General features: G+C 42.8%; 1 protein-coding gene across 3 annotated transcripts in view; it reads right to left on the bottom strand.

Annotated features, from left to right (window-relative positions):
• Positions 1-23,274, bottom strand: part of LOC112260627 (arf-GAP with GTPase, ANK repeat and PH domain-containing protein 3) — a 276,883-nt gene that overhangs the window by 41,534 nt on the left and 212,075 nt on the right. For all 3 annotated transcript variants that reach the window (XR_006084347.1, XM_024435894.2, XM_024435893.2), the window contains exons 12-13: positions 13,868-14,041; positions 3,416-3,577 (exon numbers count right to left, since the gene is read on the bottom strand). Coding sequence is in view for 2 of the 3 variants with exons in the window: in XM_024435894.2 (XP_024291662.1) it covers positions 3,416-3,577; positions 13,868-14,041 (336 nt within the window). In the remaining variant the exon portion in view is untranslated. The remainder of the gene's footprint in view (positions 1-3,415; positions 3,578-13,867; positions 14,042-23,274) is intronic.

Here is a 23,274-nt window from a genome sequence, read left to right as displayed (position 1 = left end):
TACTATGGAATACTGAAGTATAATTAGCTTTTCATTGGTGTCATTGGCTTTTATTGACAATTACATGAAGTTGATGCAAAGAGTCAATATTTGCAGCGTTGACCCTTCTTTTTCAAGACCTCTGCAATCCGCCCTGGCATGCTGTCAATTAACTTCTGGGCCACATCCTGACTGATGGCAGCCCATTCTTGCATAATCAATGCTTGGAGTTTGTCATAATTTGTGGGGTTTTGTTTGTCCACCTACCTCTTGAGGATTGACCACAAGTTCTCAATGGGATTAAGGTCTGGGGAGTTTCCTGGACATGCACCCAAAATATCGATGTTTTGTTCCCCGAGCCACTTAGTTATCACTTTTGTTTAATGGCAAGGTGTTCCACCATGCTGGAAAAGGCATTGTTCGTCACCAAACTGTTCCTGGATGGTTGGGAGAAGTTGCTCTCGGAGGATGTGTTGGTATCATTCTTTATTCATGGCTGTGTTCTTAGGCAAAATTGTGAGTGAGCCCACTCCCTTGGCTGAGAAGCAACCCCACACATGAATGGTCTCAGGATGCTTTACTGTTGGCATGACACAGGACTGTTGGTAGTGCTCACCTTGTCTTCTCCGGACAAGCTTTTTTCCAGATGCCCCAAACAATTGGAAAGGGGATTCATCAGAGAAAATGACTTTACCCCAGGTCTCAGTAGTCCAATCCCTGTACCTTTTGTAGAATATCAGTCTGTCCCTGATGTTTTTCCTGGAGAGAAGAGGCTTCTTTGCTGCCCTTCTTGACCCCAGGCCATCCTACAAAAGTCTTCGCCTCACTGTGCGTGCAGATGCACTCACACCTGCCTGCTGCCATTCCTGAGCAAGCTCTATACTGGTGGTGCCCCGATCCCGCAGCTGAATCAACTTTAGGAGACGGTCCTGGTGCTTGCTGGACTTTCTTGGGCGCCCTGAAGCCTTCTTCACAACAATTGAACCGCTCTCCTTGAAATTCTTGATGATCCCATAAATTGTTGATTTAGGTGCAATCTTACTGGCAGCAATTTCCTTGCCTGTGAAGCCCTTTTTGTGCAAAGCAATGATGACGGCACGTGTCTCCTTGCAGGTGTCATGACGTTGGCCTGGGGGGTCGGTTTGTGACAGTCATAAATACCTCTTCCCCCCTATTTCTCTCTCTACCCTACTGAGGTTACATTTGCAAAACCCTTGGTTAACATAGAGATTCTGGGAACATCAGTAGGTGGGGGGAAATGAACTATATTCCAGTAATCTGAACAATTGAACATATGCGGTGGTACTTAATGAATATGATGTCAGTTCGGTTGTCATCTGAGACATTCTCATCAATGATAAGATGACATAAACTCTACAGTGGAGAGTCTACACATCAGAGGTGTCATGAGCTTCTAAAATGTGTGATTTGGGTTTTCGTTGGCCTGGGGGTCGGTTTGTGACAGTCATAAACTTTGAACTCTTCTTCACCCAGAAGTGATTTCTCTCCTAGCCCTGACTGAGGTTACATTTGCAGAAAACCCTTGGTTAACATCCAGAGACATTCTTCAAAGGGAACATCAGTAGGCGCAGAGTAAATATTTAGGGGAAATGAACTATATTCCAGTAATCTGAACAATTGAACATACGCGGTGGTAATCAAGTTATGATTTAATGAATATGATGTATTTCAGTTCAATTTTGTATTGTCATCTGAGAACATTCTCATCAATGATAAGATGACATAAACTCTTTACAGTGGAGAGCTCTATACATCATTAGTTATAGTTAATTACATTTCATGATGGAATTGATATTGTTTACGGAGAAATTATTTTATCAGTTCATATTTGCATGCCAAAGAGACACAGGACATGATTGACAGAGGAAGAACAAATGCACCACCCTCCTTTTGAAGCTGCAATTTCAATCTGATCACTCTTCATAACATGGAGTACATGCAAATTGCCATCAAACAAACTGAGGCAGCAGACTTTGAAAATTACGGTAATATTTGTGTCATTCTCAAAACTTTTGGCCATGACTGTATATTAAAACAAAGAGTAAAACTTTCTGAATCCACACGTTTCCATTGACACCACATGCTGACTTCCATTCTATTTGATCAACACCACTACATGCTGTCTTCCATTCACATCCATTGACACCACATGTTGACTTCCATTCACTTCCATTGACACCACCACATGCTGACTTCCATTCACTTCCATTGACACCACCACACGCTGACTTCCATTCACTTCCATTGACACCACACGATCACTTATCCAAAACTAGAGCAGAAAGTTAGTCATTTTATTGTGGACATGTGGACTAATTATTGATTTCAAGCTATATGGGACAGAACAAAAGGTTGAGAGTGACGTTGAGATGGGCTAATGTCCACTCATATTGCCCTCAATGCAATGTGGCGGAGGGAATCCACCCAGCCCCCTAATGTTAGCCATCACTCATTCAAGCCCCTAAGACCGTTATTGGAGTGATTCTGACAGTGCTGGTCCATTAAGGTCTAAATTCTTTCTTGGAATGCATGAGAGAATTAGATTCAGCATAGGGCATTATGGGCAAACGTACTTAGGAACAAATGAGGGCACAATCATGGTGATGTGAATACAGCTTACATGTTATATACTGTCAAATCAATACTCCTGTGGAAAACAGGGGTAAGAATTATTCAAGTTGGCTGAAAGAGACCAGATAGAGAAACATAATAAACACACTCACATACCTTTGAAATTGAAACTAGTGTACCAACATATCAACAACAACACTTACCACCGGTGCTTGTGATCTATGCTTGAAACGATGTGGTCAGTGGTCTCATTCAACTTAGAAGGCAGTCTCATTCAAACTAGGAGGTCTGTTAGCAACACCATGGTAAAAGTGTAATGATTATAAATACTAAGGGTCATTAAGGAGGCGTCAGTGCCAATGCTGTCGATATGCAGCGTATCAATCATGTTGATTGATCATCTCTGGCTCCAGTGACATCAGTTTTATGGCCTTAGAGACAGGAGTCTGTGTTTCACAATGCCATCCAATTAGAGCTGTCCATTCATCATCAGTCTGGAGAATCATTATTAATTGAGCAGAGGGTTAGCTGCCACTCCATTGCGGAGAAGAGTGGAGAGAGTGGAGAAGTGGAGAAGAGGAGATCCACAGCTTCTGGAGCTCAGGGCGGTTGGTTCTTCACACTATGGCTAGATGGGGAGAATAAGGGAGGCTATACCTGGACTTGCACTGGACTCCAGTACACTAACCAGATTTACTACGTTTGCACTTGGTTGTTTTTGTTGCAGTTTCAGCATATGTTGCCATTTCAGACTGTTTTAAATGTTTATGCATTGTTGCAGACTGTTTTGATGAGTTTGCAGAAGGAGCGTCTTCTATAACTCCTGTGTTAACTCCTGGCTTACCTTCGTTGCCTGTAGATGGTCCGTCTGGCTTGGTGATGCCTGTGCTCTTTTTCCGTCTGTGTCTCTTGCGGTTGGAGTGAGGCGAGGGGGGAGGCTCCTGCTTGGGACTGGTGGCACTGCCCACCCCAGAGCTGCAGGTCAGGGGCTCGGCCATCCCGTTGGCTGGAGAAAGAGAGAAACACTGATCAGTAAAAGATATCACGATCAACTGTACTTTTTGACATGCTATGTACAAGATGTTAAATACTGTGTAAACACATACAGAAACATACTACATTTGCAAGTTTAGAAGGGAAAGACAGAAGGATATGAATCATGAGATATTGACTAGTGATTATGTACCATATTATAAAAACACCATACAGTGGTAATTCATACCCTGATATCAACTAAATGAATGCAAAGTAATCGCAATAAAAAAGATGCCATCCCAAAACTGAGATACTAGCGGTCCAAAAGTATCTGTACTGCTGTGGCTTTAGAGCGGACGAAGGAAGAACAGACAGGTATGGGGGCAGCTCAGCTAACAAATGGTTAGTTAGGTTAGCCTCAGGCCAAGCGCTCTAGACGACTGTCAGTGAGTGACAAGGGCCTAAGAGCTGGCTTTGTTTCTGGTTGCCTAAGTGATTTTATAAATGTGATATTTAACCTGCACCACAGTTGGGCAAAGAGGAGATAGGGGGCTGAAAATATGGAGGAGTGGGTACGGGAGGGGGGGTCAACTTGCCATCTTTCTGGTTTCCTGACATTTTACATCACTTTCCCTCTCCCCCTCAGGATGCCATTATGAATCTGGGGAGAGGAGAGATGGGGGCCCAGGAGCCTTGGGGGCCGAGGAGAGGCAGCGATGGCCAGTCCATGGGCCCCATATTGCTCTCCTTCTGCCACCCCGTGTGGAGAGCAGGCAGCCTCCTCCATTGTCTCCCATCAAAAGTTCATTGTAGTGTGGCAAACTCCATTCATTTTCCTCTCCCTCCGCACCGTCCCAGCCCCAGGCACCAGGAGCGGAGGGCGGTAGGACAAGAAGAAAGGGGGCTCGTATCAGGGAATATTGCCGTTGTCGTTGCACATACTCTAATGCCGCCACTGTCGCTGGCTGTGCCATTAGCCACAAGTGTACAACATCAGTTGTTAGGCCTAATTTGGTCATTACCTTACGGGAGATGGGGCTATGTTGGAGGGAGGAGTGGGATGTGGGATGGGCTCAGCAGGAGGTGGAGGATGCTTAAGTGGAGGAGACTGGAGCTCTTTAAAGGCCCCAGGCAGCCTGGTTGGAGCGTGGGCATAAAAATATAGGAGCCAACACACTATAGGCATACATTCGTTGGGATTCTTTTTGATGTCACTGAGTAAGATACATCAAGGGTCTCACTCAATACAGCCAGTACATCTGTTAATGCGGTATGTATAAATGCTGTTGGATTTATCAGAACAACATTTTAATTTAGATTTTTAAGAGGAACCATACATATTTTGTACACTCGTAGTGGAATGCATATGTTTATCTTATTTCACATGAATAACCAGGTTTTCATCTAACCATTTCATGTGGATGAATAACCTGACGCATAAAAAAAACTCACGACATTGAAACCGCAAATTTGTCAGTAAAATGTCCCAATGTCGATTAAAAACAAAATACGCTAGACTGGGTGATCATTTTTTAGTCTGTAAAATAGATTGTGACAATTCCAGTGGAAATGCATTTATGCGTAAAAATGTACATAATAACCATCATGTCAAAGTAAACTTGGAGTCACGCAATGATATGTTACGTTCTACTACCACCACGACGTGGAAAAACATGCTGAGTTTATAGGCAGATGAAAACTTAACTTATGGTGGTTAAGTGCATGGTGATGAGCTTCAAGCAATTTTCCCAAAAATATCAAGGGTATTATTTAAATGCTTGGCTGCCAATTATCAAATATATATATGATATTGCGCTTATCCATATGTCATCATATAATCTACCCTGTCCACTTTATCAGCAAACGGTTGTCTAGAGAGCATGCACCAAGATGAGATTGGGCAAGTATGCCATCTATCGCATCAGATTTTGTGACAAAACTATCGGTAGAGTTGAAAATACGATGGAAACACATTAGCTTGTTTTGTTATTCAGTACATGGAAACCTAAGTGTACAAGTGCTTTATGTCCACTACATCATCACACACAGCTTTTATCAGCAACAAGTAAGTTTGATGGAAACACCACTGGTGGTAAACATTTGCATATGTTTTCTTTCTCCAGATTTTTGAATATTCGCTTGCAAATTGTTGTCAAAATGGATGCAAACCTAGCTATTAACAGTCAAATGTGGACAAATTTATATAGGAGATACAAAAAAAAGGCTATTGATTATAGAAACTTAATGGACGCCTCAAGATCAATAAGCATATAGTGAATTTGTGATGCTTAGTACTGGCCAGCCTACCAGAACCCCAGTTCCCTTCCTCCTTCTCTCCTCTCCTCACCGGTTGGTTTTGAATGGCAGCACAGAGGCAGAGCCACACATGTAGCCGTGGCGTGGCGTGTCGGGGCGTCTGTTTCAATTTCCCTGCTTCTCCCACAAAAGCCCCCGAGACCAGTCATTAGCTGGGTGCAGACAGCTGGGGGCAAAGGGGCCCACAGAGTACCTTCTCCCCTCCCCTTCTACCCCCCTCTTTACCTCTACCCCAGTGTCTGTCCCGCCAGCACAGCTCTGTATGACAGCTCGGAGCGGAGGAGAAGGGAACGGAGAGGGGTCCCGAACCCTCCAACCTTGTCCCCCTCTCGACGATGACAGGCAGCATTTGTTTAATGTGGCTTGAGGTGAGAGTGGAGGGCTCCCCTTTGGGGGCATGTCGTGTCATAAACACTTCTAATTATCAATTTTCTGCCCCTAATGTTGTGGAACATGACCCATGATCCTCTGCTCCGCCTGCACCCAAAACATGGGTCGTAGACATTAGGGCACACCGTAGCAAGACGTTCTGCAACAGAAAATGAATATGAAGGTTTCTTGTTGGACATGTTCAGCTAGTCCCTCCATGTTTCTATCAGTTTGCTTCCGCTTGGTGGCTAATTAATGAGACTAGTGTGAAGAGAAGACATATTGTACCTTCTTTGTTCTTTTTCTGTGGCTCAGACTTGTCATTGCTATTTCTTTTCTAACACTGATTGAGTAGGTGAAAGATGGTAACTGTCAAAGTGGAATGAACATTGTGAATAAACCACTTCTACATCTATAGTGAAGCTAAAGTAACTCCTTACCATTGGAGTCATGCAGTAGCATTACAAAATAATATAACACCATTTGGCAATTGTGTGTAGATACACTACATAACCAAAAGTATGTGGACACCTGCTCGTTGAACAACTCATTAAAAATCATGGCCATTAATAAGGAGTTGGTCCCCCCTTTGCTGCTATAACAGCCTCCACTCTTCTGGGAAGGCTTTCCACTAGATGTTGGAATATTGCTGTGGGGACCTGCTTCCATTCAGCCACAAGAGCATTAGTGAGGTCAGGCACTGATGTTGGGCGATTAGGCCTGGCTCACAGTCTGCGTTCCAATTCATCTCAAAGGTGTTCAATGGGGTTGAGGTCAGGGCTCTGTGCAGGCCAGTCAAGTTCTACTACACCGATCTTGACAAACCATTTCTGTATGGCCCTCGCTACGGACCTTGCTACCTTACTGGAACTAAGGGGCCTAGCCCGAACCATAAAAAGCAGTCCCAGACCATTATTCCTCCTCCGCCAAACTTTACAATTGGCACTATGTATTGGGGCAGGTAGCGTTCTCCTGGCATCCACCAGATTCGTCCATCGGACTGCCAGATGGTGAAGCGTGATTCATCACTCCAAAGAAAGCATTTCCACTACTCAAGAGTCCAATTTTGGTGAGCTTTACACCACACCAGCCGACACTTGGCATTGCGCATGGTGATCTTAGTCTTGCGTGCGGTTGCTTGGCTGCGGAAACCAATTTCATGAAGCTCCCAACGAACAGTTATTGTGCCGACATTGATTCCAGAGATAGTTTGGAACTCAGTAGTGAGTGCTACAACAGAGGACAGTCGATTTTTACACTCTTCAGCACTCGGTGGTCCCATTCTGTGAGCTTGTGTTGCTTACTACTTTGCGGCTGAGCCGTTGTTGCTCCTAGACATTACCAGTTGACCGGGGCAGCTCTGGCAGGGCAGAAATTTGACGAACTGACTTGTTGGAAAGGTGTCATCCTATTTACGGTGCCATGTTGAAAGTCACTGAGCTCCTCAATAAGGCCATTCTACTGCCCATGTTGGCTACGGAGATTGCATGGCTGTGTGCTCGATTTTAAACCCTTTAAACCCTTTAAATATGTGGATCCGGCTGTTTCAGCCACACCTGTTGCTGACAGGTGTGGCTGAAATAGCCGGATCCACTAATTTAAAGGGTCCACATACTTTTGTATATATAGTGTATATACTGAGTGTACAAAACATTAGGAACATCTTCCTAACATTGTGTTGCACCCCCGGTTGCCCTCAGAACATCTTTTGCCAGGGCGTGGACTCTACAAGGTGTCGAAAGCATTCCACAGTGATGCTGACCCATGTTGACTCCAATGCTTCCCACTGTTGTGTCAAGTTGACTGGATGTCCTTTGGGTGGTGGACCATTCTTGATATACACGGAAACGTTTGAGTGTGAAAAATCCAGCAGTGTAACAGTTCTTGACACACTCAAACTGGTGTACCAGGCACCTAATACCATATTTTGGCTTTCTCTTTCACCCGCTGAATGACACACATACACAATCCATGCCTCAAAAAAATCCTTCTTTAACCGGTCTCCTCCCCTTCATTGACACTGATTGAAGTGGATTTAACAAGTGACAGCAATAAGGGATCATATCTTTCACCTGGAGAAAAGGAACACCTATGTGCGAATGCTGTTCATTGACTACAGCTCAGCGTTCAACACCATAGTGCCCACAAAGCTCATCCCTAAGCTAAGGACCCTGGGACTAAACACCTCCCTCTGCAACTGTGTCCTGGACTTCCTGATGGGCCGCCCCCAGGTGGTAAGGGTAGGCAACAACACATCTGCCACGCTGATCCTCAACATGGGGGCCCCTCAGGGGTGCGTGCTTAGTCCCCTCCTGTACTCCCTGTTTACCCACGAATGCGTGGCCAAGCACGACTCCAACACCATCATTAAGTTTACTGATGACACAACAGTGGTAGGCCTGATCACTGACAATGATTAGACAGCCTAAAGGTAGGAGGTCAGAGACCTGGCAGTGTGGTGCCAGGACAACAATCTATCACTCAACGTGAGCAAGACAAAAGAGCTGATTGTGGACTACAGGAAAAGGAGGTCCGAACACGCCCCCATTCACATCGATGGGGCTGTAGTGGAGCGGGTCGAGAGATTAAAGTTCCTTGGTGTCCACATCACCAACAAACTAACATGGTCCAAACACACCAGACATTCGTGAAGAGGGCACGACAACGCCTTTTCCACATCAGCAGACTGAAAAGATTTGGCATGGGTAGCCAGATTCTCAAAAAGTTCAACAGCTGCACCATCGAGAGCATCCTGACCAGTTTCATCACCGCCTGGTATGGCAACTGCTCGGCATCCGACTGTAAGGTGCTACAGAGGGTAGTGCGTACTGCCCAGTACATCACTGTGGCCAAGCCTTCTGCCATCCAGGACCTATATACGGTGTCAGACGAAGGCCAAAAAATTGTCAAAGACTCCAGTCACCCAAGTCATAGAATGTTATCTCTGCTACCGCATGGCAAGCGGTACCGAAGCGCCAAGTCCAAAAGGCTCCTTAACAGCTTCTACTCCAAGGCATAAGACTGCTGAACAATTCATCAAATGGACACCCGGACTATTTACATTGACACTCCACCCTTTGTTTTTACACTGCTGCTACTCGCTGTTTATTATCTATGCATAATCACTTTAACACTACCTACATGTACAAATTACCTCGACTAACCTTTATCCCCGCACATTGACTCGGTACCGGTACCCCCTTTCTATAGCCTCATTATTGTTATTTTATTGTGTTACTTTTTATTTTATATTATTTTTTACTTTAGTTTATTTAGTAAATATTTTCTTAACTCTATTTCTTGAACTGCATTGTTGGTTAAAGGCTTGTAAGTAAGCATTTCAAGTTCTACACCTGTTGTATTCAGTGCATATGACAAATACAATTTGATTTGATTTATCATGGAAAGAGCAGGTGTTCCTAATGTTTTGTACACTCAATGTATATCTATTACTCACTGATAAGAGTCTGTTAAACCATGCATACACATCATTGAGCAACAATGTCAGAGAGTCCCTGGCAGTGCACTAGTCATCCAACATAATCTAGTGTTGACTCATCTGAAGTGCACCTCAATTCAAAGCTATCAATATCTGATGGATCGCATGAGATTTCCCATAATAAAACCTAGGAGTAGATGCCACCAACTGGCTCTCTGGTTAAAATGGAGGCACTGTATCTTACAGTTGTGAGCCACTCAGCGAGTTCACATTGGCATTATTAGCTACTGGTTATGAGGTGCTGTCGGGAGCGAGAGAGCGAGAGCGAGGTAGCGAGGGGCGGGAATGAAGCATGTTGAGGATCAGGAGTCTCTCTCTCCTCTCAGCTGAGTGCCATATAGCCTCTCCCAGCCTCTTCTCCTGGGCATGCAGGTCCTGTGGAATAGGTATCAGGGCTAACCTGTGATTACAGTGTATTACACTCCCACCGGGGAAATTACCGTTTAAACATGCTGCATGATGAAGACTGTGCGCGAGACAAAGGGAGCTAATAGCTCGCTATCCATTGCAGCACCGAACTGCTAACAGCTTTCTGGCCCTGCCGCAAACCGGCAGCCTTCTCACAATGAGAATGAGAGAGAGAGAGACACAGAGACAGAATGAGAGAGAGAGTTTTTCATTTAATTTCTAAATGCGTAATTCAAGAGGCTCTGGGTATGGGAGCACTGTGATTTCGCCGGCTAGGCCACTTGACACGGCAGCAGCTCACTGCCTGTCCTCAATCAACGGCATCGGCTGCAATTAATGGCAAAAATTAGAAACAATCACCGTCTCCCCCTTATTATCCTCAATTAGAGTGCACTAATCAAGGCCTGATCACGCTCTGCTGCTCTCTCCAAACTAAATGTCAAACTTCATTACGGACCCGGCGTGGAAATCAAACTCCCCATGTACCACGCTCTCCAGTACGCGACGGGAGGGCAGAGCAGAGTAGAGTTCCAGCAATACAGCAGAACACCCTGAGGTACAGAACAGGCTGGTCCTGCCTTCACTCACTGCCTCTGTGATGAAATACCTTCACTGGAGAAACATACTCTGATGGTGTATATACCTACAGGTAACTGCCAGAATAATGGAAACACTTCAGTAAATGAGGGACACAGTATATTGAAAGCAGGTGCTTCCACACAGGTGTGGTTCCTGAGTTAATTAAGCAATCATGCTTAGGGTCATGTATAAAAATGCTGGGCAGGCCATTATTTTGGCTATGCCCCCATAGGATGACAATGCCCCCATCGACAGGGCACAAGTGGTCACTGAATGGTTTGATGAGCATGAAAATTATGTAAACCATGTCCGTCTCAGTCGCCAGATCTCAACAATAATTGAACACTTATTGGAGATTCTGGAGCAGGTTGGAGTTTTTTGTCAAGAATCTTGTTCTGGAGGCAGCTCTGCAGTGGTCATTAGCTGCCACGGCCACAAAGTCAACCTAACCTTAACCTGACTGCTAACCCTAAAGCCTAACCCTAAGCAAATGTTTGTTTTCATGAATTTTTACAATATAGCAATTGCAGCTGGCCTATCTAAGGGGAAATCGCTCAGTTCTGCCTCCAGGAGAAGACTTATGACAATAAACGTCAACCTGCGATTCTGGAGCGGCGTTTGAGAAAGCATTTTCCACCACTATCATCAAAACACCAAATGATGAAATTTGTCATCCCTCCAATACAGTTCCAGACACTTGTAGAATCTATGCCAAGGTGCATTGAAGCTGTTCAGGCATGTGGTGGCCCAACACCCTACTAAAACACTATGTTGGTATTTCCTTTATTTTGGCAGTGACCTGTATATATACTATTCAAAAAAACTTTTCAAACCCTCAGACTTGGTCAAAATGTTTGTCTGCTCCCCAGTAAGCAGGATACTGCATACTACAACAAAACTTTAACTGGGGGTCATTCACTTTGGCATTGACGGAGTTATATTGCCATTTGTAAAAATGTCACAGTGCTTAGGTGCCTGTCAAGTCTGTTTTTAATTCAGGTGTAAAGGATGAAGTATCTAAAGGAAAGACCGTTTCTAAACACAGCTTCTTGTGTGGGCCCAGATTAAGAGTGGCCTGCGAAGCAATAGACAAAATGGGGCTGAGATTTAATCAAAAGGCTACATTCAATATTCAAGAGATGTAGCTAGCTCCCCCTGCATCTCCCTCAATAGGTTTACAAATGAGGACATTCTTTAAATAATATGGAAATGGTTACCTGGACTAAGATGCATTTTATTCTTCAGCATATCATCAATCTGCTATTTTTTTGTATTTTTCTTCTAAGAAGAACCATGTTTTATGTTAACCTGCAACCTTGACGAAGGATAATGGAGTGATTGGGGCTGGGTTGACGTCTATTCAAATGGTAAAACATTCTGAATGAACGGTGGACCTTCCTCCTATTGATTATTGAAGGTACCATTAGAATGAAAGATAAAGAGGTCACAATTCAATCAACTGTTATGTTGTTGCCTTCAAAACACTGCAGTCACATATCACATTGAATGAGTATTCTGCTGTACATTTTAATTGAGATTCACTATTTGTAGGGCAGGGAGGCATATCAAGGAATGCAATACTCAAAGAACACATTGAAGTCTACTTGTTTTCAAATGATAAAGCCCTTCTGAATCGCCCAAATGTAGTGTCAGTATACAATATTGGTAATGCAAGAACGGAACAAAGTAACATATTTACCATTTGACATTTGTGGTTACCTTAAAGAGAACCATGGATATAATTGAAGAAAACTGAGTAATGGAGGGAATTTAAAATCTGGTCGAGGAGAAGAAAGGATGGTGGCTAATGAGCTATGCTAATATGAAGTCAAGTCTTCTCAGTTTACCAAACAAGGAAATAGATTTTAGCTCGCTGTTTAGTAAGTAGCGTATCGGTAGAGTGGGATGACAGCACAGTGATTTGGAATACACACACACATACATTGACCACACACACATGGCTCACTCCTGAACAACATATATAAGACATGTAGCCTAGAGTACACACAAATGTGAAAACATAAACACACAAGCCTGTATACAGGTACACACGCACACACACACACAATTATTTGAGAGGACCCCACCACACTCTCTCCTCTAAGTAATTCTGCTTTGGGCGTGCTGCTGATGGGAGAGTAGAGGGGTAGGGGGTTATGATAGAAGTGCCTGCCTGCGTCCAGGCAGAATTGATCGTTTGGCAGTTGCAAATGAGAGACGGGGCTTGTCTGTGGAACCATGAGGCTGTGCGCACGGCACAGCGTTGGACTCCAGCAGTGCTCGAAAAGAGCGCTCTTTAAACTGCCGGGGCCCCTGGGAGCCGATGGGGAGGGGGCCGCCGCCGCCACAGTGCTAATGAGAACTAGCAGAGTGCAAACATGCATGGAAATGACTGTTATTCTGTTGATGTGCATTTAAGTGCTTTTTTACTGCCAACCACAAAGAGAGGGGAAATAACTGGTGATGAATGGTACCCCCGAAAAGCATTAATTTTCCTATTGCGGAGAGAGTGAGGGGGGAGAGGAGCCAACACGCACAGCAAATGTATTATTTTACTTCACTCAAGTGCGCTGGCAAGGCTCTGTGATGGGGTGGGAGGGAAGCGGAGTTAGGGTGCTGGGATGGCAAATAACCTTCACTCACTTCCTCTCCACCATCATCTTTCGCTTCTGTAAGATAACAGTAGGCGAAAAGGTCACAGCGATCAAAAGCCTGATTACCTCATTATGAAAACGATCTTTGTTCTATTCCACCTCTTCACCAATAACAGGGTCCTATTCATTAGGCACCAAATGGAAGAAAACGGACTGAAAAAAGGAGGGACTACCTGAACTTTTCCAAAAAGAAACACTTGTTTTCCTCTGCAAAAGGTTTTGCTACAGTGTGCCGTAATGAATACGAACGGCTATTGCACCTCCACTGATATGACTGTACCAGGTCTGTTCTGGACGCTGTCTACTGTTCATGGTGTCGTGTGTCACCATCTCGCTACATCTATTTCAATGACATCGAGTGGCTGAGACTTCATTGAGTAAATAGTGGGAGTGGAGTTGTGGAAGAAGGAGCAGGGAAGATGGAGTAAAAAAGGAGGAAGAAGAAAAGGTGTAGGGATAAGGAAGAGGACATGGGAGGTGTGGTCGTCAGTCTCACCGGTCCCGGTGCTTGCACTGGTGTTGATGACAGCCTCGTTCCATTGGTCAGCGCTGGACACAGAGAAGGAGCGTTGGTGCATGCCGTCTTTACTGCCCCCAAAGCCCACCAGATTTCCCCCGCCGACCGAATGCTCTGACTGGAGGGACGTACTACTGTTAGAGTGGGGCGCACCTGGAGAGAGAGAGAGAGAGAGAGAGAGAGGGAGAGAAAGAAAGAAAGGGAGAGAGAGGGGGTGTAATGCATCATCATCTCATGCACCTGTACAAAGTGCATTTCACTGAGGTTACAATCTCTTTTGCAAATCCAATTGTATGTTGCATCAAACAAGCCATATTTGTTAATAACAAGTTTTGCAGTTCTCTTTCTGTTTTTCTTTTTTTTATCTGTACGAGAACAGACATTATAGTAAAGTTGCACAATGCTGCCGGCCCCTTTCTTGTGTTCATCTCTCTGTGTTACATGTGTAAACCCTCCATCCCTTCCCTGCCTTCCCCCATCTCCCCCTCTCCCTCCGCCTGTCTCTAATTAGCCCTTAATTAACAAGATACACTCTGATCGCTAATTATCTCGCCTCATCCTTTTGACTGCCACATCCATCTCTCCCGCCGTCGGCAGGCGGCAGGCCCCCTCTCTCTCCCCGACTTCCAATCAGGCAAACCACGGACATCTCTTTGCCTGTCTGCCTGCCTCCATTTACTAATTCATGGGCTAGGCAGCACTGTGTGGGGTCCTTCCCTCCTGTTCCTGTCTGGACAGCCACACAACAGAACAGATACTGACTTGACTTCTTCTAGTACAGTGTGCTAATATAAGAATATATATGTATTTTCATCCATTGAAATTAGTCTATGATAATTATTTTATTTTAACCAAAACTTTATTTATCCACCATTCCCTGTACAAAATCACAATCAAATGTAACTAAAGTCATTCATGGTTGATTCTGAGTCAAATGATATACATGGTATTTAAGTATGGGTTTTTATTGTCAGAGCTGCAATAGAGAATAGAGAATACATACCTACTATAAAGTTACCCATGAGCATTTGTTACCACACATTAAGCCCAACTAGAGACAATAGAGTGGATGAGTCATCTCTGAAATGTAACAAGATGCTTTACTCCTGAGGTTGTAGTAAAAACAAAAAGGGAGTTATCAACTATATTATCATTTCTGCTGGGTATTCTCCAAGATATGATAGACTAGACTAGAAGCAATAATTGAGCATCAGTTTTATATATATAACTTAATCTACTGATAGCAAAGACTGCTCTGAAAAGGTAGCAGTCAAACACTTTGTTTTGGTAAAAGTCACAATATGTATTATGTTACTTGTAACACATCAAGGACTTTTGTTTACAATTATGAGACGTAAAAAATATATATTATTCAGATTGAGGTTTAACAACAATAACAGTAGCTAGATATAATATACTGTGTGCTGTGTGTAAAGTAAACCAAGCGCCGCGGCGCTCTTGTTAGGGTAAGACGTCCTTCTCATTAGCGAGAGTAATAAGTGTATCAAATTCACATAATCATGTCTAATTGGTATCAGTAATTATCTTGTTGGGCCCGGGAATATTAATCTTCAGGTCCCAGAGGGGAAGGAGCGGGATCGCAGAGAGAGAGGAGAGGGAAAGAGAGAGAGAGAACCATGCTGGCTGAATTTGCATCCCCAAACCAGGGCAAGAATCATGGTGGAAAGATGCACTAAATTTGAACAAAATCCCTCACATGTGTGTTTAATCATTGTTGATGGGGGGACAATTTTGGAGTCATTTTGAGTGAGTTACTGACGGATGGCATGAGCTGGCATATTTGAAAATCCTAAAATTAAGTGAGTTTATTTTTTAAATATTATATATTTTTAAATATATATATATATATATATATATATATATAATATTTAAAAAATTGTCCCCCATATATATATATATATATATATATATATATGGATGATCTATAGGGATGATTCAGCAAATTGAAAAATAAAAAAATATCACTTCTCTAAGATAAGTGGTAATACTAGTGAATATAATATAACTGCTTCGCATTATTTATATGGATGATTAATCAAATTGAAAAATAAAAAAATATCACTTCTCTAAGATAAGTGGTAATACTAGTGAATATAATGTAACTGCTTCGCATTATTTAATGTATTTCAATGCAACGATTACATTCAATATTTCAATACCTCAATTAATTTAGACAACTTGCTCAACATAAAATCACTGCTACTAAAGTTCTAATAATAACTAAACTGAGCCTCAACACCAACTTTAAAACAGAAGTGAGAATCAGAAGTGAAACATTTTCTGAACAAAATGCATCAAATACACCGGTGACAAATTCTGACTTTCACACTACACACTAGCATCCAAGATAGTACAATGATCCATCAAGTTATATCTAAAGTTAAATCAGAAGAGAAAGACAACATTTACAAGCTTCGATATTTTGACAAGATACTCTTGTCTAATATTCGAATACTATTTCTATGGGGCAGATAGAGAACATTATCCCCTGATGCGACCAGCTGATTATAGCTCCGGTGTAATTACATTATACGCTGCTTTATGCAGAAGTGGTCTAGGTCTGCTCTGTGGGGACTAATTGATGGATCCATGTTTAATTCATTAATCATTAGCATCACATCTGACAATTAGACATGATTGTTACTTGAAATTTTAAATATGAATCCATATAGGGTTTGTGTATTTATTTAGATATTAATTTTCCCCCTTTCGGACAACCAAGAGTCAAACTACTTGTTGGGATATGTTGGTGTGCCTTGTACCATCAGGTACATACAGTGGGGCAAGAAAGTATTAGGTCAGCCACCAATTGTGCACGTTCTCCCACTTAACAAGATGAGAGAGGCCTGTAATTTTCATCATAGGTACACTTCAACTATGACAGACAAAATGAGTGGCAAAAATCCAGAAAATCACATTGTAGGATTTTTTATGAATTTATTTGCAAATTATGGTGGAAAATAAGTAGTTGGTCACCTACAAACAAGCAAGATTTCTGGCTCTCATAGACCTGTAACTTCTTCTTTAAGAGGCTCCTCTGTCCTCCACTCGTTACCTGTATTAATGGCACCTGTTTGAACTTGTTATCAAACAGTCACACTCCAAACTCCACTATGGCCAAGACCAAAGAGCTGTCAAAGGACACCAGAAACAAAATTGTAGACCTGCACCAGGCTGGGAAGACTGAATCTGCAATAGGTAAGCAGCTTGGTTTGAAAAAATCAACTGTGAGAGCAATTATTATGAAATGGAAGACATACAAGACCACTGATAATCTCCCTCTATCTGGGGCTCCACGCAAGATCTCACCCCGTGGGGTCAAAATGATCACAAGAACGGTGAACAAAAATCCCAGAACCACACAGGGGGGGCCTAGTGAATGACCTGCAGAGAGCTGGGACCAAAGTAACAAAGCCTACCATCAGTAACACACTACACCGCCAGGGACTCAAATCCTGCAGTGCCAGACGTGTCCCCCTGCTTAAGCCAGTACATGTCCAGGCCCGTCTGAAGTTTACTAGAGAGCATTTGGATGATCCAGAAGACGATTGGGAGAATGTCATATGGTCAGATGAAACCAAAATATAACTTTTTGGTAAAAACTTTGGAGGACAAAGAATGCTGAGTTGCATCCAAAGAACACCATACCTACTGTGAAGCATGGGGTGGAAACATCATGCTTTGGGGCTGTTTTTCCGCAAAGGGACCAGGACGACTGATCAGTGTAAAGGAAAGATTGAATGGTGCCATGTATCGTGAGATTTTGAGTGAAAACCTCCTTCCATCAGCAAGGGCATTGAAGATGAAACGTGGCTGGGTCTTTCAGCATGACAATGATCCCAAACACACCGCCCGGGCAACGAAGGAGTGGCTTCGTAAGAAGCATTTCAAGGTTCTGGAGTGGCCTAGCCAGTCTCCAGATCTCAACCCCATAGAAAATCTTTGGATGGAGTTGAAAGTCCGTGTTGCCCAGCAACAGCCCCAAAACATCACTGCTCTAGAGGAGATCTGCATGGAGGAATGGGCCAAAATACCAGCAACAGTGTGTGAAAATCTTGTGAAGACTTACAGAAAACGTTTGACCTCTGTCATTGCCAACAAAGTGTAAATAACAAAGTATTGAGATAAACTTTTGTTATTGACCAAATACTTATTTTCCACCATAATTTGCTAATAAATTCATAAAAAATCCTACAATGTGATTTTTCTGGATTTTCTTTCTCTCATTTTGTCTGTCATAGTTGAAGTGTACCTATGATGAAAATTACAGGCCTCTCTCATCTTTTTACGTGGGAGAACTTGCACAATTGGTGGCTGAATAAATACTTTTTTGCCCCACTGTATACCATCAGTGAACCCTAAAGCAACGCAACAGTTAAAAGATCTACTGAAAATATCAACATCTTAGTGTCACGGCCATTAAAAGAAGAGGACCAAGGCGCAGCGTGGTGAGTGTACATTTTCTTTTTATTAGAAAAATTACTCCGAACAAAACAATAAACGCTACAAAAAACAAACAGTGACGCTAAAAGCTATGTGCCCTAAAAAAAAAAAGAAGTCAACTTCCCACAAAGACAGGTGGAAAAAAGGGCTACCTAAGTATGGTTCTCAATCAGAGACAACGATAGACAGCTGTCCCTGATTGAGAACCCTACCCGGCCAAAACATAGAAATACAAATAATAGAATATAGAATACCCACCTCAAATCACACCCTGACCAAACCAAATAGAGACATAAAAAGGATCTCTAAGGTCAGGGTGTGACACTTAGCAAAGTTACAGCGCCTTCAGAAAGTATTCACAACCCTTGACTTTTTTGACATTTTGGATTAGAATTGATTTGAATTGTAATTTTTTGTCAACGATCTACAAAAAATATTGTAATGTTGTAGTGTAAGAAAAATTTGAACATTTGTAAAACAAATTGGAAAAATAAAACACTAATATATCTTGATTAGATAGTATTAAACCCCCTGAGTCAATACATGTTAGATTCAACTTTGGCAGTGATTACAGTTGTGAGTCTTTCTGGGTATGTTTCTAAGAGCTTTGCACACCTGGATTGTACAATATTTGCACATTATTCTTTAAAAAATTCTTTAAACTCTGGCAAGTTGGTTGTTGATCATTGCTAGACAGCCATTTTCAAGTCTGGTCATAGATTTACATGCAGATTTAATTCAGAACCTTAACTAGGGCACTCAGGAACATTCAATGTCATCTTAGTAAGCAACTCCAGTGTATATTTGGCCTTGTGTTTTAGGTTATTGTCAAGTTGAAAAGTGAATTTGTTTCCCAGTGTCTGTTGGAAAGCAGATAGAACCAGGTTTTACTCTAGGATTTTGTGTGTGCTTAGCTCTACTCCATATATTTTTTACATTTTCACCCATCTACCAATAGGTGCCCTTCTTTGCATGGCATTGGAAAACCTCCCTGGTCTCTGTGGTTGAATCTGTGTTTGAAATTCACTGTTCGACTGAGGAAGCTTACAGATAATTGTATGTTTGGGGTCATTCAAAAATCATGCTAAACATTATACGATCCATGCTATTTATTACGTGACTTGTTTAGCAAATGTTTACTCCTGAACTTATTTAGGCTTGCCATAACGAAGGGGTTGAATAATTCTTGACTCAAGACATTTCATCTTTTCATTTTTAAATAATTTGTAAAAATGTCTAAAAATGTAATTCCACTTTGACATTATGGAGTATTGTGTGTAGGCCAGTGACTAAACATCTCAATTTAATCCATTTTAAATTCAGGCTGTAACGAAAGGTGGAAGAAGTCAAGGAGTGTGAATACTTATCTATTCAACTGGCTAGTCACTTAGGCTGAATTTACACAAGGTACTGTAGACATACTGTCATTACAAAAAACAAACTACTGTAAAAAGAAGAAACTTGGTGTCAAAATAAACCCATAATTTCACTTTCTGTGATAATTTGGGAATTCATATTGGCAGTTCCACCTGCATGTTAATAGACATGTCCAAAAGCTCTACCGCAATCATTTTTTATTTTTTTATTACCTTTATTTCACTAGGCAAGTCAGTTAAGAACAAATTCTTATTTTCAATGACGGCCTAGGAACAGTGGGTTAACTGCCTGTTCAGGGGCAGAACGACAGATTTGTACCTTGTCAGCTCAGGGATTTGAACTTGCAACCTTCCGGTTACTAGTCCAACGCTCTAACCACTAGGCTACACTGCCGCCCCATCATGTACGCCTATATCTGCATTTAAACATTTATATAATTATGTTCATTTGACAAATATAACTAAGTGTGTAGGAGAGAGAGTAAAGGAGTGTTCTCCATGCTAAGCAGCAGCAGCGGGGCTGGCTCTGGCTGGGGCTGTAATCTAAGTAGAAGGGATGGATTAGCGGGTAGCTACAGAACGACGGTAGCAGTAACGTCATCTTGCCTCTCATTTCTCTTTGGGCCGGCGCGGCCAGGCGTACCGTCAGAGGACTGATGAGCCGTGAAGCAGAGGCCTGACCCCACTGTGGAGTTGTTGCCATTATGTACAAGTATCAGGATAATGAGGCATTAATGCTAATGTGGGGGATGGAAGGAGGGAAGGGGGAAAGGAGGGTAGGGGGAAAAGAGCACATCCTCTGTGTCTGGAGGAGGGAAGGGGGTAATGGGGGAAGGAGGGAAGGGGGTTATGGGGGAAGGAGGAAAGGAGGGAAGGGGGAAAGGAGCACATCATCTGTGTCTGGAGCCGTGTAATCCACCACCACTATTATCACTATCACTACTGCCTAATGCCGCCCGCCACCCCTGAAAGCTTCCCCCCACACTCCCCTCTGTGGCTCAGCCATGTCATCTAATCCTCCCCCCTCATCCAGCCGCCTCCTCGTCAGGAGCCATTAGACAGTCACCACACCCACACATCAGGCCCCGGCACTGGGCTGGTGGCCACTGAGACAGAGGCATAACCTAATGGTGGTCAGTGAGTCAGTGCCCAGTGGTTGGACTGTATGTATGCAGCCCAGAGCAAGATGAAGACTCACTGGTTTACAATGTAAGAGGGAGGTACTGTGCAGCACAGTCACCCCCCCCAACCCCCATACGATTGATTAAAACTGATGGGCCACATTAATACTTTGATACAATGTATCTGTCGTCGGTAAAACGGTTCCGCTGAACACTCAGACAGAGGAGAAGGAATTAGGCCTGAACACGTTTTTACTCATGGACACATGTGTTTATTCATTTAGTCTTTGTCTCCATCTCTCTCTCTTCTCCTCTCCATCTTCTTCCCCTCTCTCTCTCTTCCTCCTGTGATTCTAACAGTCTTTAGATCCAGGTAGTGAATGGATTACCAAAGGCAAAGACAGGGTTGTGATTCAGACACCATGAATGACAAATTACTCCTTTGTTCCCTTCATCAATTGCATGCCTAATGAAATCAAACTCACTCCGATCGCATCATCAGGAGAGGGTGCTCCAACGGGAGAAAACCTGCCCTGATTTGTAACCTTTCTCTCCTAATTGGAGATTAACTAAAATCCCCCTCGTATTGTTCCCCTCCCAGACGCAAAAAAATAGTGAGAATTGGTAGTGAGTTGTCTCAACAGCATCCTTTACTAGCTCTGTATTTACAACAGAGTTAAACAATATACCCATGCAAACACAGGTAACGAGTCAGAGTAAAAAAAGGAATAAAGGACACATTTTTATTTCTTTTATTTCTTTAAAAACAAAAAACAGCATTTGGCCTCTTTTTCAGGGCCCCATAACCACTCCTCTCCCCATCTCCCCTCTCTTTCCTCCCTGCTACAGATTCAGACACCTCTGCTCTCTTCTCCCTCCTCCTGAAGGTTAATTGTTTATGAGTTGGAAGTTGGAACGTGACCTCCACCCCCTGTCCTTCACTCTGTAAACTCATAAATCTTCTCAGGCATTTGAATAATTAACCTCTTGAGTAAGGTCCTGATGGTCAAATCTTGGCCAGGATCAACAAAATAAGTAAGGGCTGGGCCACAAGTGGTCCCTACTGGCCAGTCTGTCTATTCCACTACTGCACAATCCAATTAGCTACAACCATGGCAGGAGGTAACAGACACTGCTCCTCGGCCGATGGAGGACACCCTCATTACCCCACTCCCCTCTATCCCTCTCCCCACATCACCCCCGTCTGGGGACCACTCTGCTAATTAGTAATAATTACTCTTAGTAATAATTAATCCTAACCCCTAAATTTAATCACTGGTTTCTCCTTGCCTCTCTGGGCCTTGCTGCCAGTTCCTGCTAAAGCTCCCTCCAGCCTCCAGTGGCACAGCCAGCTCTGTCTATTTATAGGCCTGTGTGGACTGAAGGAAGGAAGGCATTGGTACTGGCAGGACACAGGACAAGCAAGGCAAGCCCCCTGGATGGAATTTAGGTCAGAGCTAAAATTCAACATCTGGACAAAATAAAATTGTCCCTCGATGGGAAATTCTTATTTTTAAAATTTTTATAATGATTATTATGAACAAATGAATCATATTTAGATCATTTAAATGGGCAATCTGTCTATGAATTTGAGAGTGGTTACATTTCTCGAGCCATATCCCTCAGCTTTTTACTGAAACAGTGGCGGGGACGCTATGTAATTGTTTCTACTATGGACATTAAAACCAGTAGATGGTGATAGTGCTGACGTCATCCATGTATTCCTACGGAAAACTTCCGATGGTGCATGAAGCCGGAAATATTTCGATCGTGTTGTATTGCTGAATGGCACCAAAAACTAAATTGCTAAGGATCATGGTGAAAGTGGGCGTAACTAGCAAAGGATCATGGGCGATGTAGTCATTTTCATCCTGCCTGAGAGAGTCAACCTTAATGTCTATGGCAAGAGGGCGCAAGCCTCCTCGTAGCCTCTCCGCCCGTGATTTGTCTTTGTCAGCACGTGGTCCTGTGTGACGACAAATGTAGTCAGAATGAATCACTATTTAATTTAATGTCTCAATTTGTAGCGAACTTTAAAATAATTCACAGTGGGGATGAAACTTGATCATAATTCAATCATTTTAGAGGCCAAAGAATGGTTTGGCTGTTCTGGTGTTCGTAATTTACATAGGCTTTCTATGGCAAGCCAGGGTTTTTTGGCACCACTAAGTTGCTATGCAGTAGCCAACCAGTAGAGCTTGTGACTTCACAAGTTGATTGGCCCTTTAAGATAGCATTTAATAGCCTTATAAGCACTCCTTCAGTAATCATATCATTGTGTTAGCTCATCTGCATCTGCATAATGACATTGTACCAAAATCTAAAGAGTTTTCACATAAATACAGCAATAAAATACATATTACATGATCATTATATATTTCACCTATTAAAATGAACTTTATTGTATCCTCTGGGCAGTGAATGG

Source organism: Oncorhynchus tshawytscha, linkage group LG10 (genome assembly GCF_018296145.1).
Source record: "Oncorhynchus tshawytscha isolate Ot180627B linkage group LG10, Otsh_v2.0, whole genome shotgun sequence".
Taxonomy (NCBI): domain Eukaryota; kingdom Metazoa; phylum Chordata; class Actinopteri; order Salmoniformes; family Salmonidae; genus Oncorhynchus; species Oncorhynchus tshawytscha.
The sequence above is the reverse complement of the archived record's forward strand: the minus strand, read 5'-3'. Positions and strand labels throughout refer to the sequence as shown.